We start from the raw sequence: 22,520 nt of genomic DNA, 5'->3' as shown, positions 1-22,520 counted from the left end.
CTGCATGCTGTTTTATTATTCCTTTCAACGAGTCATCTCCGAAGTTACTCTTAAGTAGAGATGGGCGAACCCGAACGATACAGTTCGGCATCCGTACTGAACGCCTACTGTTCTGGCATGGACACCGAGCACAGACTTCACCAGGAAATCCATGTTACTGTTTGGGTTTGGCTGCCTGAACACCGGGCATTTGTCACTGTCATGTACATGACAGCGCGGCAAACACCGCTTCTGATCAGTAGTAAAATCATCACCGCCGGTCAGAGAGCCATGGTTCCCACGCTGTCAAAAGACACCATGAGCCCGCAGCTGTGATCAAAGTATAAAGTTTATTTCCGGTCACTGGTGTCAGCTGATGGGACATTTTCCTGGTGTCCACCCATCACTACTCTTAGGCTATGTGCACACGTTCAGGATTTTTCAAGTTTTTTTCGCTATAAAACCGCGAAAAAAATCATACATTAAGCATCCTATTAGAATGCAATCCGCAATTTTTGTGTACATGTTGCGTTTTTTTCTGCGGTGGAATCGCATTCCGGAAAAAAACGCAGCATGTTCATTCTTTGTGCGGAATCGTGGGGATTCCACACACACAGGAATGCATTGATCTGCTTACTTTCCGCATGTGGCTATGCCCACCATGCGGGAAGTAAGCGGATCATGTGAGGTTGGTACCCAGGTTGGAGGAGAGGATATTCTCACCTTCTGGCGTCCCCCACAGCGTTCCCGCGCCTCGCGATGCTTCCGGCAGCTTCCGTTCCCAGTGATGCTTTGCAGCAATGACTTGTAATCATGGGGTAATCGCTGTGAGGCATCGCAGAAACGGAAGCTGGAAGGTGAGAATATCACGATTTATTATTTTTTTAAAATTATTTTTAACATTAGATCTTTTACTATTGATTCTGCGTAGGCTAGTGTTTAGCGGGAAAACGCATGCCTATTCCGCATACGTTTTACCCGTGGCATTGTGGAATTGCCGTGGAATATTCCGGATGTGTGCACATAGCCTTAAGGTTCTGATTACGTGGAGCTATCAGCGGCAAGATACAACCTCCCAATGGTAAACCTTTCACTGTCTATTTACTCATGCAGACCAAAGCAAACAATGAACACTAAGGCCTCTTTCACACTTCCATCGCTGCGGGTGCGTCGCAATGCAGTGAAGCGACGTGTCAACGGATGTCGAGAAAGTAGCTGAAAACGTGAGGAGTTCCTGCCTGGATTGAGAGAGAGAGACTGACTGACTTTTTCCCGGACTTGAAAATCCTTCCGGGCATGCTCAGAGTTGAAAAACGGGATAGGTCGCTGGATTCCTGTGTTTGACGGTCAGCGACGGATCCTGCGTCCATAGGCTTCCATTATAGCCGACGACGGACAGCGCAGGACCCATCGCTGAGCGATTTTCCGACGTGCAGAAAAAATGTTCCTCTGAACGTTTTCTCTGCATGATGGACCGCTATTTTCCGACGGATCCAGTGCACGACTGATGAAACTGATGGCCATCCGTCACAATCCGTGTCCAATACAAGTCTATGGGAAAATGCAGGATCCTGCAGAAAAATTTGCAGGCTCCTTTTTTTTCAAAACTCGACGGATTTTGACTGGAGAGAAAAGACGGAAGTGTGAAAGAGGCCTAAGCCATCTAGTATAGATCGTTCTGTGCTCATAGGCTGCCATGGTCCTCGGCAGTGTGAGTCCTGTGTACACTGGATGATGCACCGCTGAGGGTGATGATCTTTTGTGCTGCACCTGATGAACAAGCGATTGCTTGTTAATCAGGTGATTGGCAGCCTGTTTACACAACCAGATAATATTGATCAAGCGTTTTTAACAACACTCGTTCACGATGGTCCCACAGTGTAAATTCCCCTTAAGTTTCACGTATTATATGCAAACAATTGTTCATTTGCTATTATAAATAAGAACGTACCGTAAGTCCGTAAGGACAGGGTCTTCTCTCCTCTGTACCAGTCAGTGATTGTAAATTTGTTCACTGTAAACATTATCTATAACCCTGTATGTAACACCTTTTCTCATGTACAGCACCATGGAATTAATGGTGCTATATAAATAATAATAATTAAATATAAAACCATAAAGATACTATATTTTGATACATATTGTACACTCTGCTGGGTTGCAAACAAATAAAGAAAGTTATCCCACAAGAAACATTGATTCAGAGGATAGATAACACGCCCCTGGAAGAAGAAGATAGGCGAAACGCGCGTCGGGGTGAGGGGCCCAGCTGCCACTTTGTCTCTAATGCTTTCAATTAGGTAAAACTTTGACCATATATGCGGCTATTATTAGGAAACAACACCTATTTTGCACCAATATCTGCCTATAATACTTATCTGGTCTTGATATATATAGCACTAAGAACTTTAGATTTAATTATTTTGCTCATATATGCTTTACTATACTGATTTAACCCTGTATGATCAGTTTATATGGTGACTATCCAGTACTATTTGTAGGTGGGTAATCCTATATACGGTATACTTGGGCTTTGTCCTCTTTCTTGTCATGAGGCACCTTGTTTTAACTTTGATCTTATTTTAATGTAATATCGATACATTTTTTTTTGTATACACTTCTTTTGACTTTGGATTCCAATCTAGTGCCTGTGTTGAGCTCTGTCATGTGAAGCGTGAACTTGTAAATGTTTAAGGTTAATTGGACTGATATGTTTGCTAGAGGATGGATCATTTATGACTTACTTGTGCACTCTCCAACATTCACAAGAACTGGTGTTGCTTTAAAGAGCAATTCCTGCTGGCTTAAGTCTGTAATTTTTTTTCTTTGGCATTTCTTTAACACAATTGCCCGTTATGTTAGCTGCCTGTGATTGTATGTTTTATGAGCAGCACAACCTCAGATCTCACCTATTTATTGCTTTGGCCTTCTCTTCTTTACCAGCTTCTGTTCCTCCTTCAGTCTGTGCTCTGGGTATGACATAAATCACTTGGCTTTGCCTTTCTCTACTGACCTCCTGGAAATAATTGATAAGGCTTATCAGAAAAATAAATTACAGCATGGGCATGTCCCTACTTTTTTGCTGTTGACTGATTTTGATCTTTGTATTAAATGTAACTATAACCAAGTACTGTCTGCTGTGCTATGTTATAGGAGCGGAGATAGACTGCGAAGACAAGAATGGAAACACTCCACTGCACATAGCAGCCAGATACGGCCATGAGCTCCTCATTAACACTTTAATCACCAATGGTGCAGATACCTCAAAGTAAGTGGTCACTCCTGCCCGAGGGTATTACACAGCAGATATTTGTCCTTCCATTGGGCTGTTGTAACCTGCAAGCTAACGTGCATGTGAGTGGTTTGTCAATACTCCCATTTCTAGTATCTTATATGGTTAGTAAAGAAGGTAACTTTTTTTTGCCTTTTATATTTTTTTCTGTATTGCTAATTTTACTAAATTGAGAGATAGCACACTGTGTGTAGAATTATTAGGCAAGTTGTATTTTGATCACATGATACTTTGTATACCTGTTGTCCTACTCCAAGCTGTTCAGGCTTGAGAGCCAACTACCTATTAAGTAAATCAGGTGATGTGCATCTCTGTAATGAGGAGGGGTGTTGTCTAATGACATCAAAACCCTATATAAGGTGTGCTTAATTATTAGGCAACTTCCTTTCCTTTGGCAAAATGGGTCAGAAGAGAGATTTATTTGACGGCTCTGAAAAGTCCAAAATTGTGAGATGTCTTGCAGAGGGATGCAGCAGTCTTGAAATTGCCAAACTTTTGAAGTGCGATCACCAAACAAGCAAGCGTTTCATGGCAAATAGCCAACAGGGTCGCAAGAAGCGTGTTGGGCAAAAAGGCGCAAAATAACTGCCCATGATTTGAGGAAAATCAAGCGTGAAGCTGCCAAGATGCCATTTGCCACCAGTTTTGCCATATTTCAGAGCTGCAACGTTACTGGAGTAACAAAAAGCACAAGGTGTGCGATACTCAGGGACATGGCCAAGGTAAGGAAGGCTGAAAAACAACCACCTTTGAACAAGAAACATAAGATAAAACGTCAAGACTGGGCCAAGAAATATCTTAAGACTGACTTTTCAAAGGTTTTATGGACTGATGAAATGAGAGTGACTCTTGATGGGCCAGATGGATGGGCCAGAGGCTGGGTCAGTAAAGGGCAGAGAGCTCCACTCCCACTCAGACACCAGCAAGGTGGAGGTAGGGTACTGGTATGGGCTGGTATCATCAAAGGTGAACTTGTGGGACCTTTTTCGGGTTGAGGATGGAGTGAAGCTCAACTCCCAGACCTACTGCCAGTTTCTGTAAGACAACGTCTTCAAGCAGTGGTACAGGAAGAAGTCGGTATCATTCAAGAAAAACCTGATTTTCATGCAGGACAATGCTCCATCACATCCATCGCATTCACAATGCTCCATCACCTGCCTCCAACTACTCCACAGTGTGGCTGGCCAGTAAAGGTCTCAAAGAAGAAAAAATAATGACACCTGATCTGAACCCCATAGAGAACCTGTGGTCCCTCATAAAATGTGAGATCTACAGGGAGGGAAAACAGTCCACCTCTCGGAACAGTGTCTGGGAGGCTGTGGTGGCTGCTGCACGCAATGTTGGTCGTAAACAGATGAAGCAGCTGACAGAATCTATGGATGGAAGGCTGGTGAGTGTCATCATAAAGAAAGGTGGCTATATTGGTCACTAATTTTGGGGGGGGGTTTGCATGTCAGAAATATTTATTTCTAAATTTTTGTGCAGTTATATTGGTTTACCTGGTGAAAATAAACAAGTGAGATGGGAATATATTTGGTTTTTATTAAGTTGCCTAATAATTCTGCACAGTAATAGTTACCTGCACAAACAGATATCCTCCTAAGATAGCCAAATCTTAAAAAAAAAACACTCCAACTTTCAAAAATATTAAGCTTTGATATTTGAGTCTTTTGGGTTGATTGAGAACATAGTTGTTGTTCAATAATAAAAATAATCCTCTAAAATACAACTTGCCTAATAATTCTGCACACAGTGTATACCACTAAGATCAAAGTAATCAGTAACTATTTGGTTTGTCCGTTTTGTCGGTTTAATTAAAACCCCCACAAAAAAACATACGCACCTCTTAGTTAATAGAAAACATCACTGAGTGCCCTGATTGGAACAATCCTTATCTAAACCTGGTAAAATGTTGGCATCTTACCTGGTACTCTGATATTTATGTGAACCCTTGACTCCTGTAGGCGAGGCATCCATGGAATGTTTCCTCTCCATCTGGCTGCACTGAGTGGTTTCTCGGATTGCTGCAGGAAGCTCCTTTCTTCAGGTTGGTCTTCTGGATTGGAACCCAATATTTCTGACACTTAGAAATGTACCTGGATGGAATCTGGTTTTCTCATGAATTTACGCTCTGAGTACAGTATGTGCGCACAATGTCTTAACCAGACGAATTCTGGCCGAATCCTACTTGAAAAAGTGCTGAAATACATTACAAAGAATGAACATATGCACAGCAAGGTCAAAACGACTTGCTTGTGCATATGTGCTGTCTTTTGGAGCTTACTTTAAATTGAATCTGTCAGCAGGTTTTAGCTATGTAATCTGAGAGCACCATGAATTAAGGGCAGATAGGCGGATTCCAGCGATGTCACTAACTGGGCTGTGGTTTTAGTTTTAATACAATCAGTGTTTTATCAGCAGGAGATAATGACTAGAGGACAATAGTTTTCTATGCAACAAGTAAACTAAGTGATACATAGTTGGAATCAGGGTCTCTGTCCCTACATAATGCTGCTGTCAGATTACATAGCAAAAAGTTACTTTCAGATTCCCTTTTAACAGCCTCAGGCTTTGAAAGCTGTAAGCTGCTGATAGAAGCAACCTTTCCATTCTTCCATTTGTAAGCCACTTGCAATTTATAGTTTAAATTCATTAGAAAAAAAAAAAAGATGCCAGAGAAGATACTTAAAGGGGTATTCCCATGTCCAAGATCATATCACAATATGTAGTAGGTGTAAATATTAGCAAATACCTCCTATCAGAAATGCAGCATAGTTCTTCTGATTCGCTATGTTGCATTAGGATAGACTAGTCTATTGTGTCCAACTAGAAAGGAAAGGAGGGCAAGCTTCTGCAGTGTATAGTGACGCCACTTTCCTAGTTGCTAACCAGCTCCTTCACTGACTTGACCCTTTTGTAGACCCTGCATTTACATTCAGTGTCTTATGGAACAATGTGTGTTTTTACTGGCAGTGATACACATAAATAAAATAATTACAATAAAAGCTACTGTGTTCTGTAAGTAACCCATATACATCCTCCCTGAAAATACAGATCACCAGAGGAAAACCAAAATATAATATGAAGAGGTTTGGGACAGAAGGTGTGTTAGGCTGTGTGCACACGGTGTGGATTTAGTGCGGATCCGCAGCTTTTTTTTCCGCGCAGAAATGCTGCAGATCCACAAAGTGATTTACAGTACAATGTAAATCATTAGAAGAAAAAAAATGCTGTGCTAATTGGTGTGGAAAATTCCGCATGAAAAACACTGCGGAACAAAAGGAGCATGTCACTTCTTTTGTGCAGATCTGCAGCGTTTCTGCACCCCTGCATTATAGAAATCTGCAGGGGTAAAAAACGCAGGAGATGCGGTTTTTGTGCAGGAAATTCTGCACCCCAATCTGCAACGTGTGCCCATAGCCTTAGTGTGTGCAGTTTACATACAGTAAGCTTTGCATTTTGTGTTCCAGGTTTTGATATAGATACTGCAGATGACTTTGGCAGGACCTGTCTGCACGCTGCCGCGGCTGGAGGGTATGTCGTGCTTCCTATTATGTCTATAAAGTCTCCCTACAAACTTGTTCTCCCGCGTGGTCAGACATTCTAGAGTGGTGCGACACGCCTGCTCCATTTTCATTAAAAAAAAAAAAAAAAACGCAGTCAGCGTTTTATTAATCCTAATATGGTACCAATGACAAATGTACAACTTGTCCCATAAGAACAAACCTTTATTATAATAATAATGTTTTATTTGGTAGCGCCAGCATATTCGACAGCACTTTACAATTCAGAGGCGACATGTACAGACAAAGACAATACAGAGTAACACAGATTCCCTTTCTAAGCCTAAGTTCTAGCTCTTGGAGGACAGGACTGGAAAAAACTAAAATGCAAGAAAAAAATGTGTCCATAATGAGAAAGCTTAAAGTAGCAGAAAGACACGGGTGGCCACTTCCAAAAAACAGCACCATAGCTGTCTTTCTTTTTTTTTGCCTTGTACTGGGCATAAAAACGGAACTTGTGCTACTTGTATGTATTTATCAGTTTTGATAATTTTTTGATTGAAGAATACTTTATTACACGTAGATATACGGTACATCTGATTATTGCCCTTTATGTATTCTGTTACACCACTTTTTTGTCTGAAAAATTTGCAGGCACCAGATTGACAGACAAAGGTATGGAATTGATTCCTTCTGAATTAAGAATGTATAATTCCTTTTCAGGAACTTGGAGTGTCTGAACTTGTTGTTAAACACAGGTGCAGATTTCAACAAAAAAGACAAGTTTGGGAGGTAAGCGTTTTTTTTTTCTTCCAAACTCCGTGGGTTCTGGGGGGGGGGGGGGGGGGGGGGGTTGTTACCTTTTTTGGCAACTTTTTACTTTTTTTTTTTTTTTTTTTCATACTGCTAGCCAAACTTTATGCTGTTCCTTTGTCCGGTCAGTGAGTTAACATGCACTGTAGAGCTTACATAGCAGTAGTCATTTGTATGCACCTAATAATTAGAAAAGGCATCCCTACAAACTCCATCCTTTACCCACCGATGACTGATTTCGGGCTGAACGCTCATATTGCTGAGTTGCAGGGGCTCCTGGGGAGAGGTAGTGGTGGTGTCTTATTGTACAACCCCCCGTTCATATGTGTGCAATATATCTTTGTCCCTTTGATGGGCAGGCGCACCTTCCAGCTGGGAATTGGAACGGTTGTTACATTGGGGCTAATACTATATAAAAGAATCTGCAGCACAATGTGTGCATGTTTTTAAATGAATTCACTTTGCATTACCACCTATGATGTCTGAGATTAATATTTTCACATTTTTAGAACCTATTGGGAAGGATTTTGAAATGTTCAATATGCAGTCAAGTCAACCCAGATTTTCCACTGCACTAAGATGGGATGTAGAAAACTCCATCCATGTGTATTGTGCATAGTCTGGAACTTAAAGAAGCACTCCTCCTCCTCCCATCAAAGTTTTTATCTTCTTAATTAATTGGACTCGTCATAATATATGGCATTGTGTATTTACAATTGCTCATTTTGCCTTTCTACCCAGCTATTTTTTCTCTTCTCTTTGCTCTATGTGAAAACAGGAAGTCTCTTGTCCCTGCATTTATCATTCCCCTCTTCAACTCCTGACCCAGCTGTTCCCTCCTCCCCTTGCCAGGGACTTTTGCAGTGATTCATGACTTGTGCAGAGAAAATTGACCTCCTGTTTCTTACCTAGAGCTGAAAAGGATTCAGCTAGTCAGTTTTTAATCATGTGAAGTCATAGACCTAATGGAAAAGAGAAGAATTAGCTGGGTAGAAAGGCAAAACGAGCAATTGTAGGTACACAGTGCTATATAATATGATTGCAGTATATTAAAGGGAAGGTGCCACCAGTTTTCTTGTAGTTTGTTTTTTTGTGAAATTAAGCTTAAAATAGTAAATAAAATGTATTAATGCAATGTTTGCACTGTTTGCAAACATTTCTATATGAAAAATATTATATATTTTCTGACAAATATATATATTGACCACTAGGGGGAGCATTTTCCGTTTTAGACCTCAAGCAGCTATAGTAAGACTTACCAGCTTTACTGTTAGCTGGAAAATCTGGGCAGTAACTGCTGACATCAGCATTTCCCTCCCCTTTTGGGTGGTCTAATATCCCTGGGGCAGAATGAAGAGCAGCATCACAGGGCAGAGCCATTTTGTGTGTGACTGCCCTGTGATCTGCTATCACCTGCAGTTAGTGCATCAGAAGCACAGTTAGTTTATGTGGTGTTTATGTATGGAGCAGCATTGTCTGTGCAGAGCTGTCTGTGACTCATCCCTCAGTAAGATAAGCAGGAGCTCCAGGTCTGCAGTGAATGGCCAGGCATTGTGGAGGGAGGGGAGCAGGGGTGGGATTCAAATTTTTAACAACAGGTCCTCTAAGTCGCGGCGGCCGGAATTTTGGCCACGCCCATTTTCAATAACCCCGCCCATACTAATAAGCCACGCCCAGTGGCACGATTCATATTTTTGGAAGCATGCGAGCAGGTCTGAGAGTGCTGGAGCGCATACCGGCGCTCCTGTTACAGAGCCCGCCCCGACCGCAGGTGTCCTAAACGGGACTCAGAGAGGCAGCGCGATGCTGCCTCTTTGAGTCCCGTTCAGGACACTTGCGGTCGACTCCGGGCTTTGAACAGGAGCGCAGGTATGCGCTCCCTCCAGCACTCTCAGACCCGCTCGCAGGGCAGGTTTGACAGCCGCTTTGCTGCGATTATACGCACCGTATAATCGCAGCAAAATCGTCCGTGTGCGCCTGCCCTTAGGTAAACCTGCATTCGCAGGGGGTTGGACCCGATGGCCCTTGAGGTCCCTTCCAACTCTACAATTTTATAATTCTAAGAATGCTAGCACCAAAGAACAGGGCGCTGATACTGTATATGGGAGAGGGGTGTTATACGGGTTGTGTACTACAGCTCTGCATTTCTCTATACATTATTCAAGGACCAAACAAACCTTGAGGAGTCTTCCATGATGTCAACGTGGCATCCACTGTGTTTCTAGCCAGCAGCTTCAGCTGGTAGCTAAAAATAAGAGAGAAAGTGTTAGGGGCACTGTGATGTCTATATGAACACGATCGTGTCATATACACATCAGCTTCTCCCTCCTATATAGTCCATGACTGGCTGCCACATCCAACAGGGCCCAGGGAAGGCTAGAGGGCTGCAGGGCAAAGGAGGAGGCTAGTGGGGACTGGGTGCTGCAGGGCCCAGGAGGGAGGCTACAGAGTCCAGCGGGAGGCTAGTGGGACTGGGGGCTGCAGGGCCCAGGGGGGAGGCTACAGCGTCCAGCGGGAGGCTAGTGGGACTGGGGGCTGCAGGGCCCAGGGGGAGGCTAGTGGGGACTTGGGGCTGCAGGGCCCAGGGGGAGGCTAGAGGGCTGCAGGGCCCAGGGGGAGGCTAGAGGGCTGCAGGGCCCAGGGGGAGGCTGGTGGGGACTTGGGGCTGCAGGGCCCAGGGGGAGGCTAGTGGGGACTTGGGGCTGCAGGGCCCAGGGGGAGGCTAGAGGGCTGCAGGGCCCAGGGGGAGGCTGGTGGGGACTTGGGGCTGCAGGGCCCAGGGGGAGGCTACAGGGCTGCAGGGCCCAGGGGGAGGCTAGTGGGGACTTGGGGCTGCAGGGCCCAGGGGGAGGCTAGAGGGCTGCAGGGCCCAGGGGGAGGCTGGTGGGGACTTGGGGCTGCAGGGCCCAGGGGGAGGCTACAGGGCTGCAGGGCCCAGGGGGAGGCTAGTGGGGACTTGGGGCTGCAGGGCCCAGGGGGAGGCTAGAGGGCTGCAGGGCCCAGGGGGAGGCTGGTGGGGACTTGGGGCTGCAGGGCCCAGGGGGAGGCTACAGGGCTGCAGGGCCCAGGGGGAGGCTAGTGGGGACTTGGGGCTGCAGGGCCCAGGGGGAGGCTACAGGGCTGCAGGGCCCTGGGGGAGGCTGGTGGGGACTTGGGGCTGCAGGGCCCAGGGGGAGGCTACAGGGCTGCAGGGCCCTGGGGGAGGCTGGTGGGGACTTGGGGCTGCAGGGCCCAGGGGGAGGCTACAGGGCTGCAGGGCCCAGGGGGAGGCTAGTGGGGACTTGGGGCTGCAGGGCCCAGGGGGAGGCTAGAGGGCTGCAGGGCCCAGGGGGAGGCTGGTGGGGACTTGGGGCTGCAGGGCCCAGGGGGAGGCTACAGGGCTGCAGGGCCCAGGGGGAGGCTAGTGGGGACTTGGGGCTGCAGGGCCCAGGGGGAGGCTAGAGGGCTGCAGGGCCCAGGGGGAGGCTGGTGGGGACTTGGGGCTGCAGGGCCCAGGGGGAGGCTACAGGGCTGCAGGGCCCAGGGGGAGGCTAGTGGGGATTTGGGGCTGCAGGGCCCAGGGGGAGGCTAGAGGGCTGCAGGGCCCAGGGGGAGGCTGGTGGGGACTTGGGGCTGCAGGGCCCAGGGGGAGGCTACAGGGCGCCCCCCCCCCCCCCTCTATAATACTATCTACAAGGCACAAATACCGCCACACCATGACCAGATGACATATTACCACCACAGTGATCGAATAATATCAAATACAAGGAACAAATACCAAAACATCATGACCAGACCACATATTACCACCACATAGTGACTGAATACTATAGTACTGATCAATAATAAAAAAAAACCCACAATACTATCACCATAAGTTCCATTATACACAGGAGATCTGTACTTAGTATGCAGTGTCTGTGTACAGGTAATCCAGTGATCACCAGTGACATTATACACAGGAGCTCTGTATATAGTGTATGGGTAATACAGTGATCACCAGTGACATTATACACAGGACCTCTGTATATAGTATACAGTGTATAGTGTCAGTGTATAGGTAACACACTGACTCACCAGTGACGTCTCTAGGTGAAGTCCTTCATCTTTCATCCCGCACAGACCGCCATCACTTCATCCAGCCAGGACTCGTCTCTGCAGGAAATAACACAGTTATCTCGAGTTCCACTTGCAGAACACATTACTTAATTTTCCCAACTTTTACATTACACCACACGAAGAAGGCGACATAGTGTCACTGTACACAGTAATAGGACCGCCCCTCCATTTAAAATAGTGTACTCAAAAAATAAAATAAATACATCACTGCAGTAATAATATCCCTTAATTAGCCCCCTATGGTAATAATATTCGCCATCCTAGCCCCTGTGTGTCTCATTCCTGGCGTCAGCCATATGTTCTCCCATCCTGCCCTAATGAGTATCCATCCTGCCCCATATGATCTTCCCATCCTGCCCCATCTGTCTCCATCGTATCCATCCTGCCCCATGATCCTGCCCCATCTGTCTCCAATCCTGCCTCCAGTGTCTCCAGTCATGCCGCCATGTCTGTCATCCTGCCCCCTGTGTCTCCAATCATGCCCCGTTTCTCCATTCTGCCCCTGTGTCCAGCAATCTGCCCCTGTGTCCAGCTTTCTACCCCCGTGTCCAGCTTTCTGCCCCCCTGTGTCCAGCTTTCTGCCCCCCTGTGTCCAGCTTTCTGCCCCCCTGTGTCCAGCTTTCTGCCCCCCTGTGTCCAGCTTTCTGCCCCCCTGTGTCCAGCTTTCTGCCCCCCTGTGTCCAGCTTTCTGCCCCCCTGTGTCCAGCTTTCTGCCCCCCTGTGTCCAGCTTTCTGCCCCCCTGTGTCCAGCTTTCTGCCCCAGCGTCCAGCTTTCAGCCCCAGCGTCCAGCTTTCAGCCCCAGCGTCCAGCTTTCAGCCCCAGCGTCCATCGTTCTGCCCCAGCATCCAGCTTTCTGACCCCCTGTGTCCAGCTTTCTGACCCCCTGTGTCCAGCTTTCTGACCCCCTGTGTCCAGCTTTCTGACCCCCTGTGTCCAGCTTTCTGACCCCCTGTTTCCAGCTTTCTGCCCCCCTGTGTCCAGCTTTCTGCCCCAGTGTCCAGCTTTCTGCCCCAGTGTCCAGCTTTCTGCCCCCGTGTCCAGCTTTCTGCCCCAGCGTCCCACCTAGTGCTAGTCACACCTACAGCAGTGAGTTGTGCAGCCCACAGAGGCGTGCCCAGCTCACTGCTAACACCTCTCCAATGTTATAGATAGGGTCAGCGCCGGTCTATTATCACCTATGTCCATGGGGTGCTGTAAAATGACACTGTTAGTGTCGTGAACTGCTGTGAAACCAAGATGTCAGCCCCCAGTTCCTTCTTTAAACACATATAACACACGAAATCTGTTTCACATGCATTTAAAACTTGGTTATAGCAGCATGTCATGCTACATTACAGTGATTTATTAATGATCTACAAACGCGGTACCTTACCTTTAAGAGAATACAAATTTTGATAGGAGGAGGGCTACTTTAAGAGGTACGTTCACGCTTCAAAAAGCAGGGGTTATTTCCACTCGTGCTTCCGGAAAATCCACTGCATTTTACAGTCCCAGCATAGTGTATGAGTTTTTAAGAAATCACATGTCACTTTGAGAAATATCAATGTTCTAAATGGACCAGTTCGGTGGATATGAAATCCAGTGCGTGCCAATTGATCCTGTGGACGTCATGGCGTATGTGCGGCTCTCGCGCCTTTATTTGTAAGGATATGGTGTGCGGTAAATGCTGCTGCAGGAGGTCTGGAGCGGAGGTGCCTCATATTTACTGATGTCTATAGAAATAATTGTGTTTTCACTTCTCATTAAATGAAGGACTCCACTTCACTACGCCGCTGCCAATTGTAACTATCAGTGCCTGTTTGCACTTGTGGGATCCGGAGCCAGTGTGAATGATCTGGACGAGCGGGGCTGTTCCCCCCTGCACTATGCAGCCACATCCGACACCGATGGCAAGTAAGTCGTGTTCATGGCGCTGTATGATTTGGCCTTCTCTGTCATTTGGGTGAGCGGTCTGATCAGGACTCTACGCCACGAGTATGGGAACCTCATCACATTTGTGTCTTTATGTTGATCACGGAGAATGTAGCCTTGTGAGACGGGGAGTTCTTGGCTGCTTCTCTAGGTTAAATCTGACGGTCACACAGCTTGCCACGTTCACAAAGACCCACTTGTGTAGCTCCTTAGCCCTTTTTGTCCAGAAGAAATCTCAGCCACACTAAGGAAATTCTTTGATTTCGTATTTCATGAAAAAGTGGTACATCTCTACAATTTGCCCTTTGTGTGGGTTTTTTTTTCTGCTTTGTTGCTTTAGAACTACAATGAAGGGGTTAAGCACTGCCCGTAGGGCCAGGCTGGGTTTCGGGCTCAGACCATATGGACATTGATATTCATTTGAAGGATTTCTCCTGAAATGGTTTGCTTATATTGTAAAGTAACTTAATGTTGTTCATTCCCACTACTCTTTGTTTTTGTTTTTTCCTTTCTAATTGATCCTTGAAAACTAAACCCTAATTAGGGAAATTTTGAGCAACAAGGATTTTGGTACGATTTTATTATTTGCTGTTTATACTCTGAGTCTCGTAAATCTTAACATCTAGCATGCCCATGGATTATGTGATCTGCACTTTATTAACCTTGTAAAAGGCCTGCAGGTGCAGGAACGTGACACCAACAGAAATTTCATTTTTCTGCGTTATAGCAGCTCGTTTCTGCCACCTAGTGACTCATACAGTGAACTAAAACGGAAGAGTCTTCTAATCTGACAGTATTTTTTGGACTTTTTGGTGACTTATTTTTTTGCGTTGCATTTTATTTTATGGGAAAGTTATGGATAGGTGCATAATGGTAAGAGAATGGATCAAGCAAATAATTTATAATTCCTACAAGGTTACTTTCCATTAATTTAGGTGCCTGGAATACTTATTACGAAACGATGCAAACCCAGGAATCAGGGACAAGCATGGGTACAATGCAGTTCATTACGCAGCTGCCTATGGCCATCGTTTATGTCTAGAATTGGTAAGTATTCTGTGTGAGGACGTGGCTTGCCAGACTATTGGGGTGGGGGTTATATTTAACGTTGGGCATTAATCATCCCTTTCTCCATCCCACCTTTATCTTTAACCCTAATATAATATACAGAATAATTTCATGTGTATTGTCACAAAACTTGACTTGGTAGTGGTAATTGTTTGACATAGGGACATGCAGTCATGAGAATAACGAAGTGCACCCTCTCTTTTGAATTTTGTAGTTTTGCATATCAGGACCTAATAAAAAAAAAAAAATCTGGTCCTAAAATTTAGTAAATAAAAGTTCAGATGAGCAACAAGACCTGACAACTGACAGCATTTCATTATTTACTCAACAAAAAGCCAAGCTAAAATGCAGAAGTTGTGTGCAAAAAAAATTATACATACCCTCATTGCTTTCTTAGGAATTAAAGGGAACCGGTCACCCCCAAAATCGAGGGTGAGCTAAGCCCACCGGCATCAGTGGCTTATCTACAGCATTCTGGAATGCTGTAGGTAAGCCCCCGATGTATCCTAAAAGATGAGAAAAAGAGGTTAGATTATACTCACCTGGGCGGTCCCACTTCGGTCCGATGGGCATCGTGGTCCGGTCTGCGGCCTCCCATCTTCTTACGATGACATCCTCTTGTCTTCACGCTGCGGCTCCGGCGCAGGTGTACTTTGTCTGCCCTGTTGAGGGCAGAGCAAAGTACAGAAGTGCGCAGGCGCCGGGCCTCTCTGACTTTTCCTGGCGCCTGCACACTGCAGTACTTTGAGTACACCGGAGCCGCAGCATGAAGACCCGAAGAGGACGTCATCGTAAGAAGATGGGGGACCACGACGCCCACCGGATCGGATCGCCTGCCTAGGTGAGTATAATCTAACCTCTTTTTCTCATCTTTTAGGATACATCGGGGGCTCATCTATAGCATTACAGAATGCTGTAGATAAGCCCCTGATGCCGGTGGGCTTAGCTCACCCTCGATTTTGGGGGTGACAGGTTCCTTTTAAGAGGGTAAGTAGCTGTCATGTGCTGCTAATCGAATACTCTTGATTAATTGATCATTAGCAAGTGTGACCACCTCTATAAATGAAGAAGTTATGTTGGTTTGCTGGTCTGGAGCCTTTAGACATGTGTTAAAACTATGCCAACTAGGACAGACATCAGCAATATTCTTAGAAAAGGAATCTGAGAAGGGTTAGAAGACGACCGTTTCCAAACAACTTGGAGTCCATCGTTCTACAGTCAGAAAGATTATATACCAGTGAAAACATTCAAGACTGTTGCCAACTTCACAATGAATGGGTGTCTCAGAAAACGCACCCCAAGGTCAGATCATGCAATGCTCATGCATTTTATTAAAAAAAAAAAGCCAAAAGATGCAGCTCAGACACTAAACGCCTCAGCTTTTAGTTAAATCTTCCAAGTTCCTGACAGTCCAATTAGAAAAAGATTGAACAAGTATGGCTTCATTTGGAAAGGATGCCAGGAAAAAGCCTCTTCTTTTTAAAGAGAACATGGCAGCACAGTTACATATTAACAAACCACAAGATCCCTGGAACAATTGCCTTCGGTCATAAAACTCTACACCATAACTGGTAGAAACCAAATAGTGTATTGGTACAAACACCTCAAATGAACTGCTAAGGACAATGGGAGTGGGAATAATTTGAGCTTGTTTTGCAGCCACAGGTCCTGGGCCCCTTGCAGTCGTTGAGTTGACCACGAACTGCACTATACATCAAGAATTCTAGTTTATTGCTTGTTTATTAGCACACCCGTGAGTTCTACAGTCCGGTATCAGGTGGCTGTTTTCCTCCGCATGCTTTTCCAAGCTCTTACTTTTTAGAGCTTGCATGCTCTTCTCTGAAGCTGGTCTGGATCCAGTGCCTTCAGTGCCCTTGCTCTCCTCAGGTGCACATGCAATATGGTGAGAGCACACCATTAGGGCCAGTGCTGCAGTCGTGCTACCTGGTTAGAACGGTCAACCTTTAAGGAGCGTGTACCGCCCCTGGCCTGTAAGAAGCCAGGAGGCAGGGGAGAGGTGTGCTCCTGAAGATAGGCGATGACACAACCCGTTTTAAAGAGTTCTGCATAAACGAATGCCCACAAGTCTAAATGAACTTAAGCAATGTTACAAAAAGTCAGACAAAAATTCCTCCAGAACAACGTGAGAGACTAATAAAATCATACAGAAAATGATTACTTCGTTGTTGCAGCGAAAGGAAGTTTTACAGTCTGCTGATTCCTGGGGTGTAGTTACTTTTTCACACGCCTTCTGCATTTGGCCTAGTTTTTAGTTAAATAAAGAATGACACCCTGTGATTTGTCATGTGGTGTTGAGGTTGTATTTTCCTAATTTTAGGATCTTCCATGGAGCAGATATTTTATTATGCCCTGATATGTAAAACCAAAATATTTTTCTCGTGACTTTTGGATCTATAGCTATGTGGTGAGGGACTTAAAATAAAGGAAAAAAAAAAAGAGCAATAATGAAATAATGAACATCTGTATTTTGGCTCAAAGCTTTGTAAAAAGACCAAATAAGTTCACATATAAGGTCACCTCATCTTATTAATCTTTACAGATTGCCCGAGAAACTCCCCTAGATGTTGTAAGTAAATCCTTTTCTTTTTAAACTTGAAATGAATTTGAGGTTTTCTGAGATGTAAATAAATTTCACCATAAAGGGAATTACATCAAAGTACAAAATAATTGCCTGGTAAATACAGAGCCGCATTACAGCGCTTTCCTCTATTCTTTGCTTACAGTGCAGTGACGTGCCCATCTACCCATTCGACAGCTGCCACCAGTCATTGGCCTGTGCAATATATGGCACAAGACCACTGAGGCCATTGACTGACTGCAGTGGTCATGTGAGTAGACTGGCATTACTGTGGCACAGTAATCAAAGACAAACTTGAATTATCAGAGCAGAGTGGTATGTCATGTAAGAAATTATTCTTTTGTTATTTTATGGCATTTTTCCCCTTTGGGATATAGTTGGCTAATCCATGAACCCCCACCTTCTAGGTCATATAAGGGGTTGTCTTTGTGAAACCGCACCTTTAAAGATGGCCGAGATGCTATGCAATAAACTAAATCTTCAGTTTAATGTTCTGCCCTTTACTTTAGAAGTTTTCTTGTATGATGTGATCATTTACGATGTATTGAGTATCTGAGTGCCTCTTGTTTTCATACTTTAAATGTACAGATTGTTAATGTGCTTTACTATTTTCATTCAGCTTATGGAAACTTCAGGTACGGACATGCTGAATGAGGCAGATACCCGTGCACCAATCAGTCCTTTGCACTTAGCTGTAAGTTTCTTAAAGGTCAATTTGGATTGCATGTTAAAATGTTATAATGGAGACCAGATCCCTTTAAAGTGTTCCTATCACCATACTGGAGCTGCCATTTATAGTTCATAAAGCAGTGGTGGGCGTCCGCAGACTGGTGATTTATCTAAATATTATCTAGCAACAAAACTTTTCAGAAGTAGCCCTATGTCCCCCAAAAGTTCTGGGATGTGAGATCACGGCATGCAGAGCTGGATCGCGGCTGGTCTTGCTTTGAAAGAGTAAGATATTGCAAGATCTCGCTCTTTCCATGTAGCCTGCGCTGCCATATACTTTACAGCTGGGATCATTCGTTAACAGCTCGTAAAAGATAATACTAATCGGTAACCACTTATTACACAGCAGGACTAGTGGAAGTGACAGATCTCACTCTCTCACATCGGGAGTGGTTGTGGGATGCCATGCAAATAAATAGCAGAAACTGCTCTGTGCAACATCTAGACTTGGGGTCAGCAACCTGGGGCACTCCAGCCATTGCGAACTACAACCCCCAACATGTCCTAATAGTCAGAGAGTACAGAAGGTTCAGCAACCCCCGAATTACAGCTACAGACATTCTGTACAAGATTTTTCCTACTAAAGAAAAGGGACTATGGCTATAGAGGATGTCTTCCGAAAGAGCTACCCAAAATGGTGGAAAGTGTATTAAATATACTACACACACCCATCGATGGTTTGCCTTAGGCCATGTGCACACGCTGCGGATTCCATTGCGGAATTTTCCGCAGTGGTTTTGATAAATCCGCAGTGCAAAACCGCTGCGGTTTTTACTGCAGATTTATCGCGGTTTTTATTGCGGTTTTCGCTGCGGGTTTTCACCTGCAGTTTCCTATTGGAGCAGGATTTCGCACAAAGAATTGACATGCTGCAGAAAATAAACCGCTGCGTTTCCGCGCGTTTTTTTCCGCAGCATGTGCACTGCGGATTTCATTCCCCATAGCTTTACATGGTACTGTAAATGCATGGGAAACAGCCGCGGATCCGCAGCAAAATCCGCAGCGTGTGCACATACCCTAAAAGGACCTCTGTCAGTACAGAACGAGTGTTATAACCAAGTACAGGCACTCGTGCTCCAATATCGTGGCCAAACATTTGTATACACCTTCCCACCTCCTGGTTTCCATCCTTAGGATAGGTCATCAATGTCTGATCGTCCAGGATTCAGCTGTTACCGATGTCGTCTGCCGCCAGCCGGAAGTACCTACTTGCCGAGCTGCTCCATCTACTTGTTTTGGCCTCTTCAGTGTACTACACATCCACCTCCTATTCAAAGCAGCTCGGCAAGTGAGTACTGGCGGTCGCCAATACCGAGAAGAGCTGATCGGTAGGGGTGCCGGGTGTCGGCCCCAGGCCGATCAGACATTGATGATCTATCCTTAGGATAGATCATCAATGTAAACGTAGTGGACAACCTCTTTAAGAATGTACTATAATGTTTCAAGATCACTGTATCTGTACCCAGAAAAATGATCTTTTCAGATCTAGATGTTACATGTTGGATACTGGCTTCTGAGGCAAAATAGGCATTTCTCAAAACTTACTTTGTTTGTTTTGGTCAATTAATCAGATGTAAAGGGGATTTTCAGTCACATACAATTCTTTGCGACAGCCTAAAATCCTGAGCTGCTCATTGCCCTCACTGCATTGGCATCTTTATGGCACAAAGCATCAGGTATAATTGGCCACCATGCTCCTGTGCAATATCATCCGTACATATAATACATCCCATAGGCAAGTACACAGCCCAATGCTAAGCTCTCTTCCTGTAGGAAGACATGTGTTATTGCTTACTATACCTTTTGCATATTAATCAGGTTATTGGCCCAGAAAAGACCCGAAAAGTACCCAAACCTTCCAAAAGATACCTAGGGTTTATGAAGTACAAACATCTATAAAGCGTGCACCATGGCATTATTGCTACATCTACTGACGTTGTAAAAAATAAAAATTCTTGTGCATTTGTTTCTAGGCCTTCCATGGGCACCACCAAGCCCTAGAGGTTTTAGTGCAGTCTTTACTTGACCTTGATGTACGGAACGGCACCGGCAGGACTCCTCTGGACCTTGCTGCGTTCAAAGGACACGTTGAATGTGTAGATGTTCTCATCAATCAAGGGGCATCAATATTAGTTAAAGACTATGTTGTGAAAAGGACCCCCATTCATTCAGCAGGTATGGCATACAACGTAATGGGCTATATTTTAGTTCTAATGTTGTTTTTGTTGACTTAATGAAAATGTTTACTTTTTATTAGCTATTAACGGACATTCAGAGTGTTTGAGACTCCTCATAGGAAATGCTGACATTCAGACGGCAGTGGATATTCATGATGGAAATGGACAGTAAGTACAAACCTTTAAGTCAATTACATTTTAGCTGCTGCCAACTTATAGGCTGCGGCACTGCATTGATAGTGTGGTACATACGTTGGCACTCTGTGCTATTCCCATAGCTCAGCCGTTCTCATTTCATTTGCATGTGTGACCCTTCCCTATGCCCGTAACACGCCCAACCCAAGGTGATACTTCTGTAGAAATAAAAATCTCAGGCTACGGTCACCTCTGCATTGCAAGCATCTCTCATGGGTTTTCTTGAAGTTTGTCACTTTAGATGGCAATAATTGTTTAGTACAGGGTGGGTTTATTTTCCCAAGGGGCCACATGAGACTGAGACTGACTGTTGTGGAGGGCCGAACAAATACACTAAAATAAATTCTGCAGCATGTTAATATTGGCATATTATTATAATTATTTTATTTTGTATCACTTTTGTATTGAGCAGAATTAAATATGCTGACACCCCCTATATACTGTATGAGCCTGCACACAACCCCCTATATACCATATGAGCCCGTACACAACACCTATATACAGTGAACCCACACATAGCCTCCTATATACAGTATTAGCCTTCACATAACTTCCTATAATGTTAGCCCCCACATAACCTCCTGTATACAGTGAGCAGCCACATAGCCTCCTGTACACAATATAAGCCCTCCTATACACATTGAGCCTCGCACAGCCTCCTTTATACAGCTTGAGCCCCCACATAGACCCCTATATACAGCGTGAGCCCCCACATAGCCTCCCATATACAGTGTGAGCCCCCACATAGCATCCCATATACAGTGTGAGCCCCCACATAGCATCCCATATACAGTGTGAGCCCCCACATAGCATCATATACAACATAAGCCCCCACAATAGCCATTATGTGCTCCATGGGCAACTGTTTTCACCCCCTGAGCTGCCTCTGTCCATGGTCTGGCCTGGAACAGTCAAAGGGCTGGATGTGTCTTGTGGGCTGCACTTGTCCCAGCTCTGATCTAGTATATAAAGCAATTCTGATCAAAATTTTGGAAATCTTGAATTGACCCTTTTTTATGTTAATTGATACTATCGGGTGCCATTGGATGTATCAGAAGCCATAATACCATTGTAAGCAAAGCCTTAAAGGGGATCTGGCACCAGGTTTTTGCTATCCCATCTGAGAGCAGCATAATGTAGGGGCAGATACCCTGATTCCATGAATGTCGCTTATTGGGCGGGTTCTGCAGGTTTCGATAAAATTCCTGTTTTCTCTGCAAAAGATCCACCAGTTCTCTGAAAGCTGAGCTCTGTATGACACCGCCCCCACCACTGGGTTTTTTTTTTGTTTGTTTTTTTTTTGAGGGAGGGCACAAATTTACAGCTCTAAAATAGTTGCACAATTGTAAGTTGCAGTCACAGTGATGTTACTTGCAGGACTAGCATAAATGTTGTCACAAAAACAGAAGCGCTACCATATTGATGAGCAAAGTCTAGACTCACGAGCTAAAAACAATTTCAGCGAAAATAAAAAAAAAATGCATTGGTTGCTATCAGTAAGCCAGTGCTGCCAATCCTCCCGGTTTGCTGATCTGGTCTCCCTATATAAGTAATGTCTTGTATACCTTCGCACATATGCAATAACCATTGTCTTCCGTAGTCCTCCGCCTTTCATCTCCGGCACTTTTCCTCCCATTTCCCTGACTTGTCTGGCTTCATATTCTGCTGGAGTTTGCTTTATACCTCTGTTCCCCGGTTAAGTGCATATCTGGATGTCCGCCACAGGGGGATAGTTCTGCTGACTGATGCGCTTGCTTTCTGATTTGTTCCTTGTATTACTTAGGACTCCATTGATGCTGTCTGTGCTGAACGGACATACGGAGTGTGTGTACTCATTGCTGAACAAAGGAGCCAATGTGGATGCCAAAGACAAATGGGGGCGGACAGCGCTGCACCGAGGGGTATGCGTTCCTCTTCTGGATGCGTGTTGTAAGAGAGTGCCTCTGCTGCAGCACCGCAGCATGGACCAAGTGCAGGGCTGCGAATAGCTGCACCATTAGGAATATTCCCATCTGTGACACTTTAATTATTTCAGGCTTTATTTAAAAAAATCAATGTTTTATTCTTGTATTTGTGACACTGTTGCTTCATAAAAGGGCATAGTAATGTTAGAAGGTAAAACGCCAACATGTTCCTACAGCTTTTTAGTGATTTC

General features: G+C 44.9%; 1 protein-coding gene across 2 annotated transcripts in view; it reads left to right on the top strand.

Moving 5' to 3' along the window:
• ANKRD28 (ankyrin repeat domain 28) overlaps positions 1-22,520 on the top strand; it is a 187,335-nt gene that overhangs the window by 147,336 nt on the left and 17,479 nt on the right. For both annotated transcript variants that reach the window (XM_077268856.1, XM_077268855.1), the window contains exons 10-20: positions 3,133-3,247; positions 5,236-5,318; positions 6,742-6,805; positions 7,498-7,566; positions 13,439-13,579; positions 14,533-14,644; positions 17,226-17,252; positions 17,884-17,958; positions 19,967-20,168; positions 20,251-20,338; positions 22,149-22,266. In XM_077268856.1, the coding sequence (XP_077124971.1) occupies positions 3,133-3,247; positions 5,236-5,318; positions 6,742-6,805; positions 7,498-7,566; positions 13,439-13,579; positions 14,533-14,644; positions 17,226-17,252; positions 17,884-17,958; positions 19,967-20,168; positions 20,251-20,338; positions 22,149-22,266 (1,094 nt within the window). The remainder of the gene's footprint in view (positions 1-3,132; positions 3,248-5,235; positions 5,319-6,741; positions 6,806-7,497; positions 7,567-13,438; positions 13,580-14,532; positions 14,645-17,225; positions 17,253-17,883; positions 17,959-19,966; positions 20,169-20,250; positions 20,339-22,148; positions 22,267-22,520) is intronic.

The sequence above is a fragment of the Ranitomeya variabilis genome, chromosome 6 (genome assembly GCF_051348905.1).
Source record: "Ranitomeya variabilis isolate aRanVar5 chromosome 6, aRanVar5.hap1, whole genome shotgun sequence".
Classification (NCBI taxonomy): Eukaryota; Metazoa; Chordata; class Amphibia; order Anura; family Dendrobatidae; genus Ranitomeya; species Ranitomeya variabilis.
The sequence above is the reverse complement of the archived record's forward strand: the minus strand, read 5'-3'. Positions and strand labels throughout refer to the sequence as shown.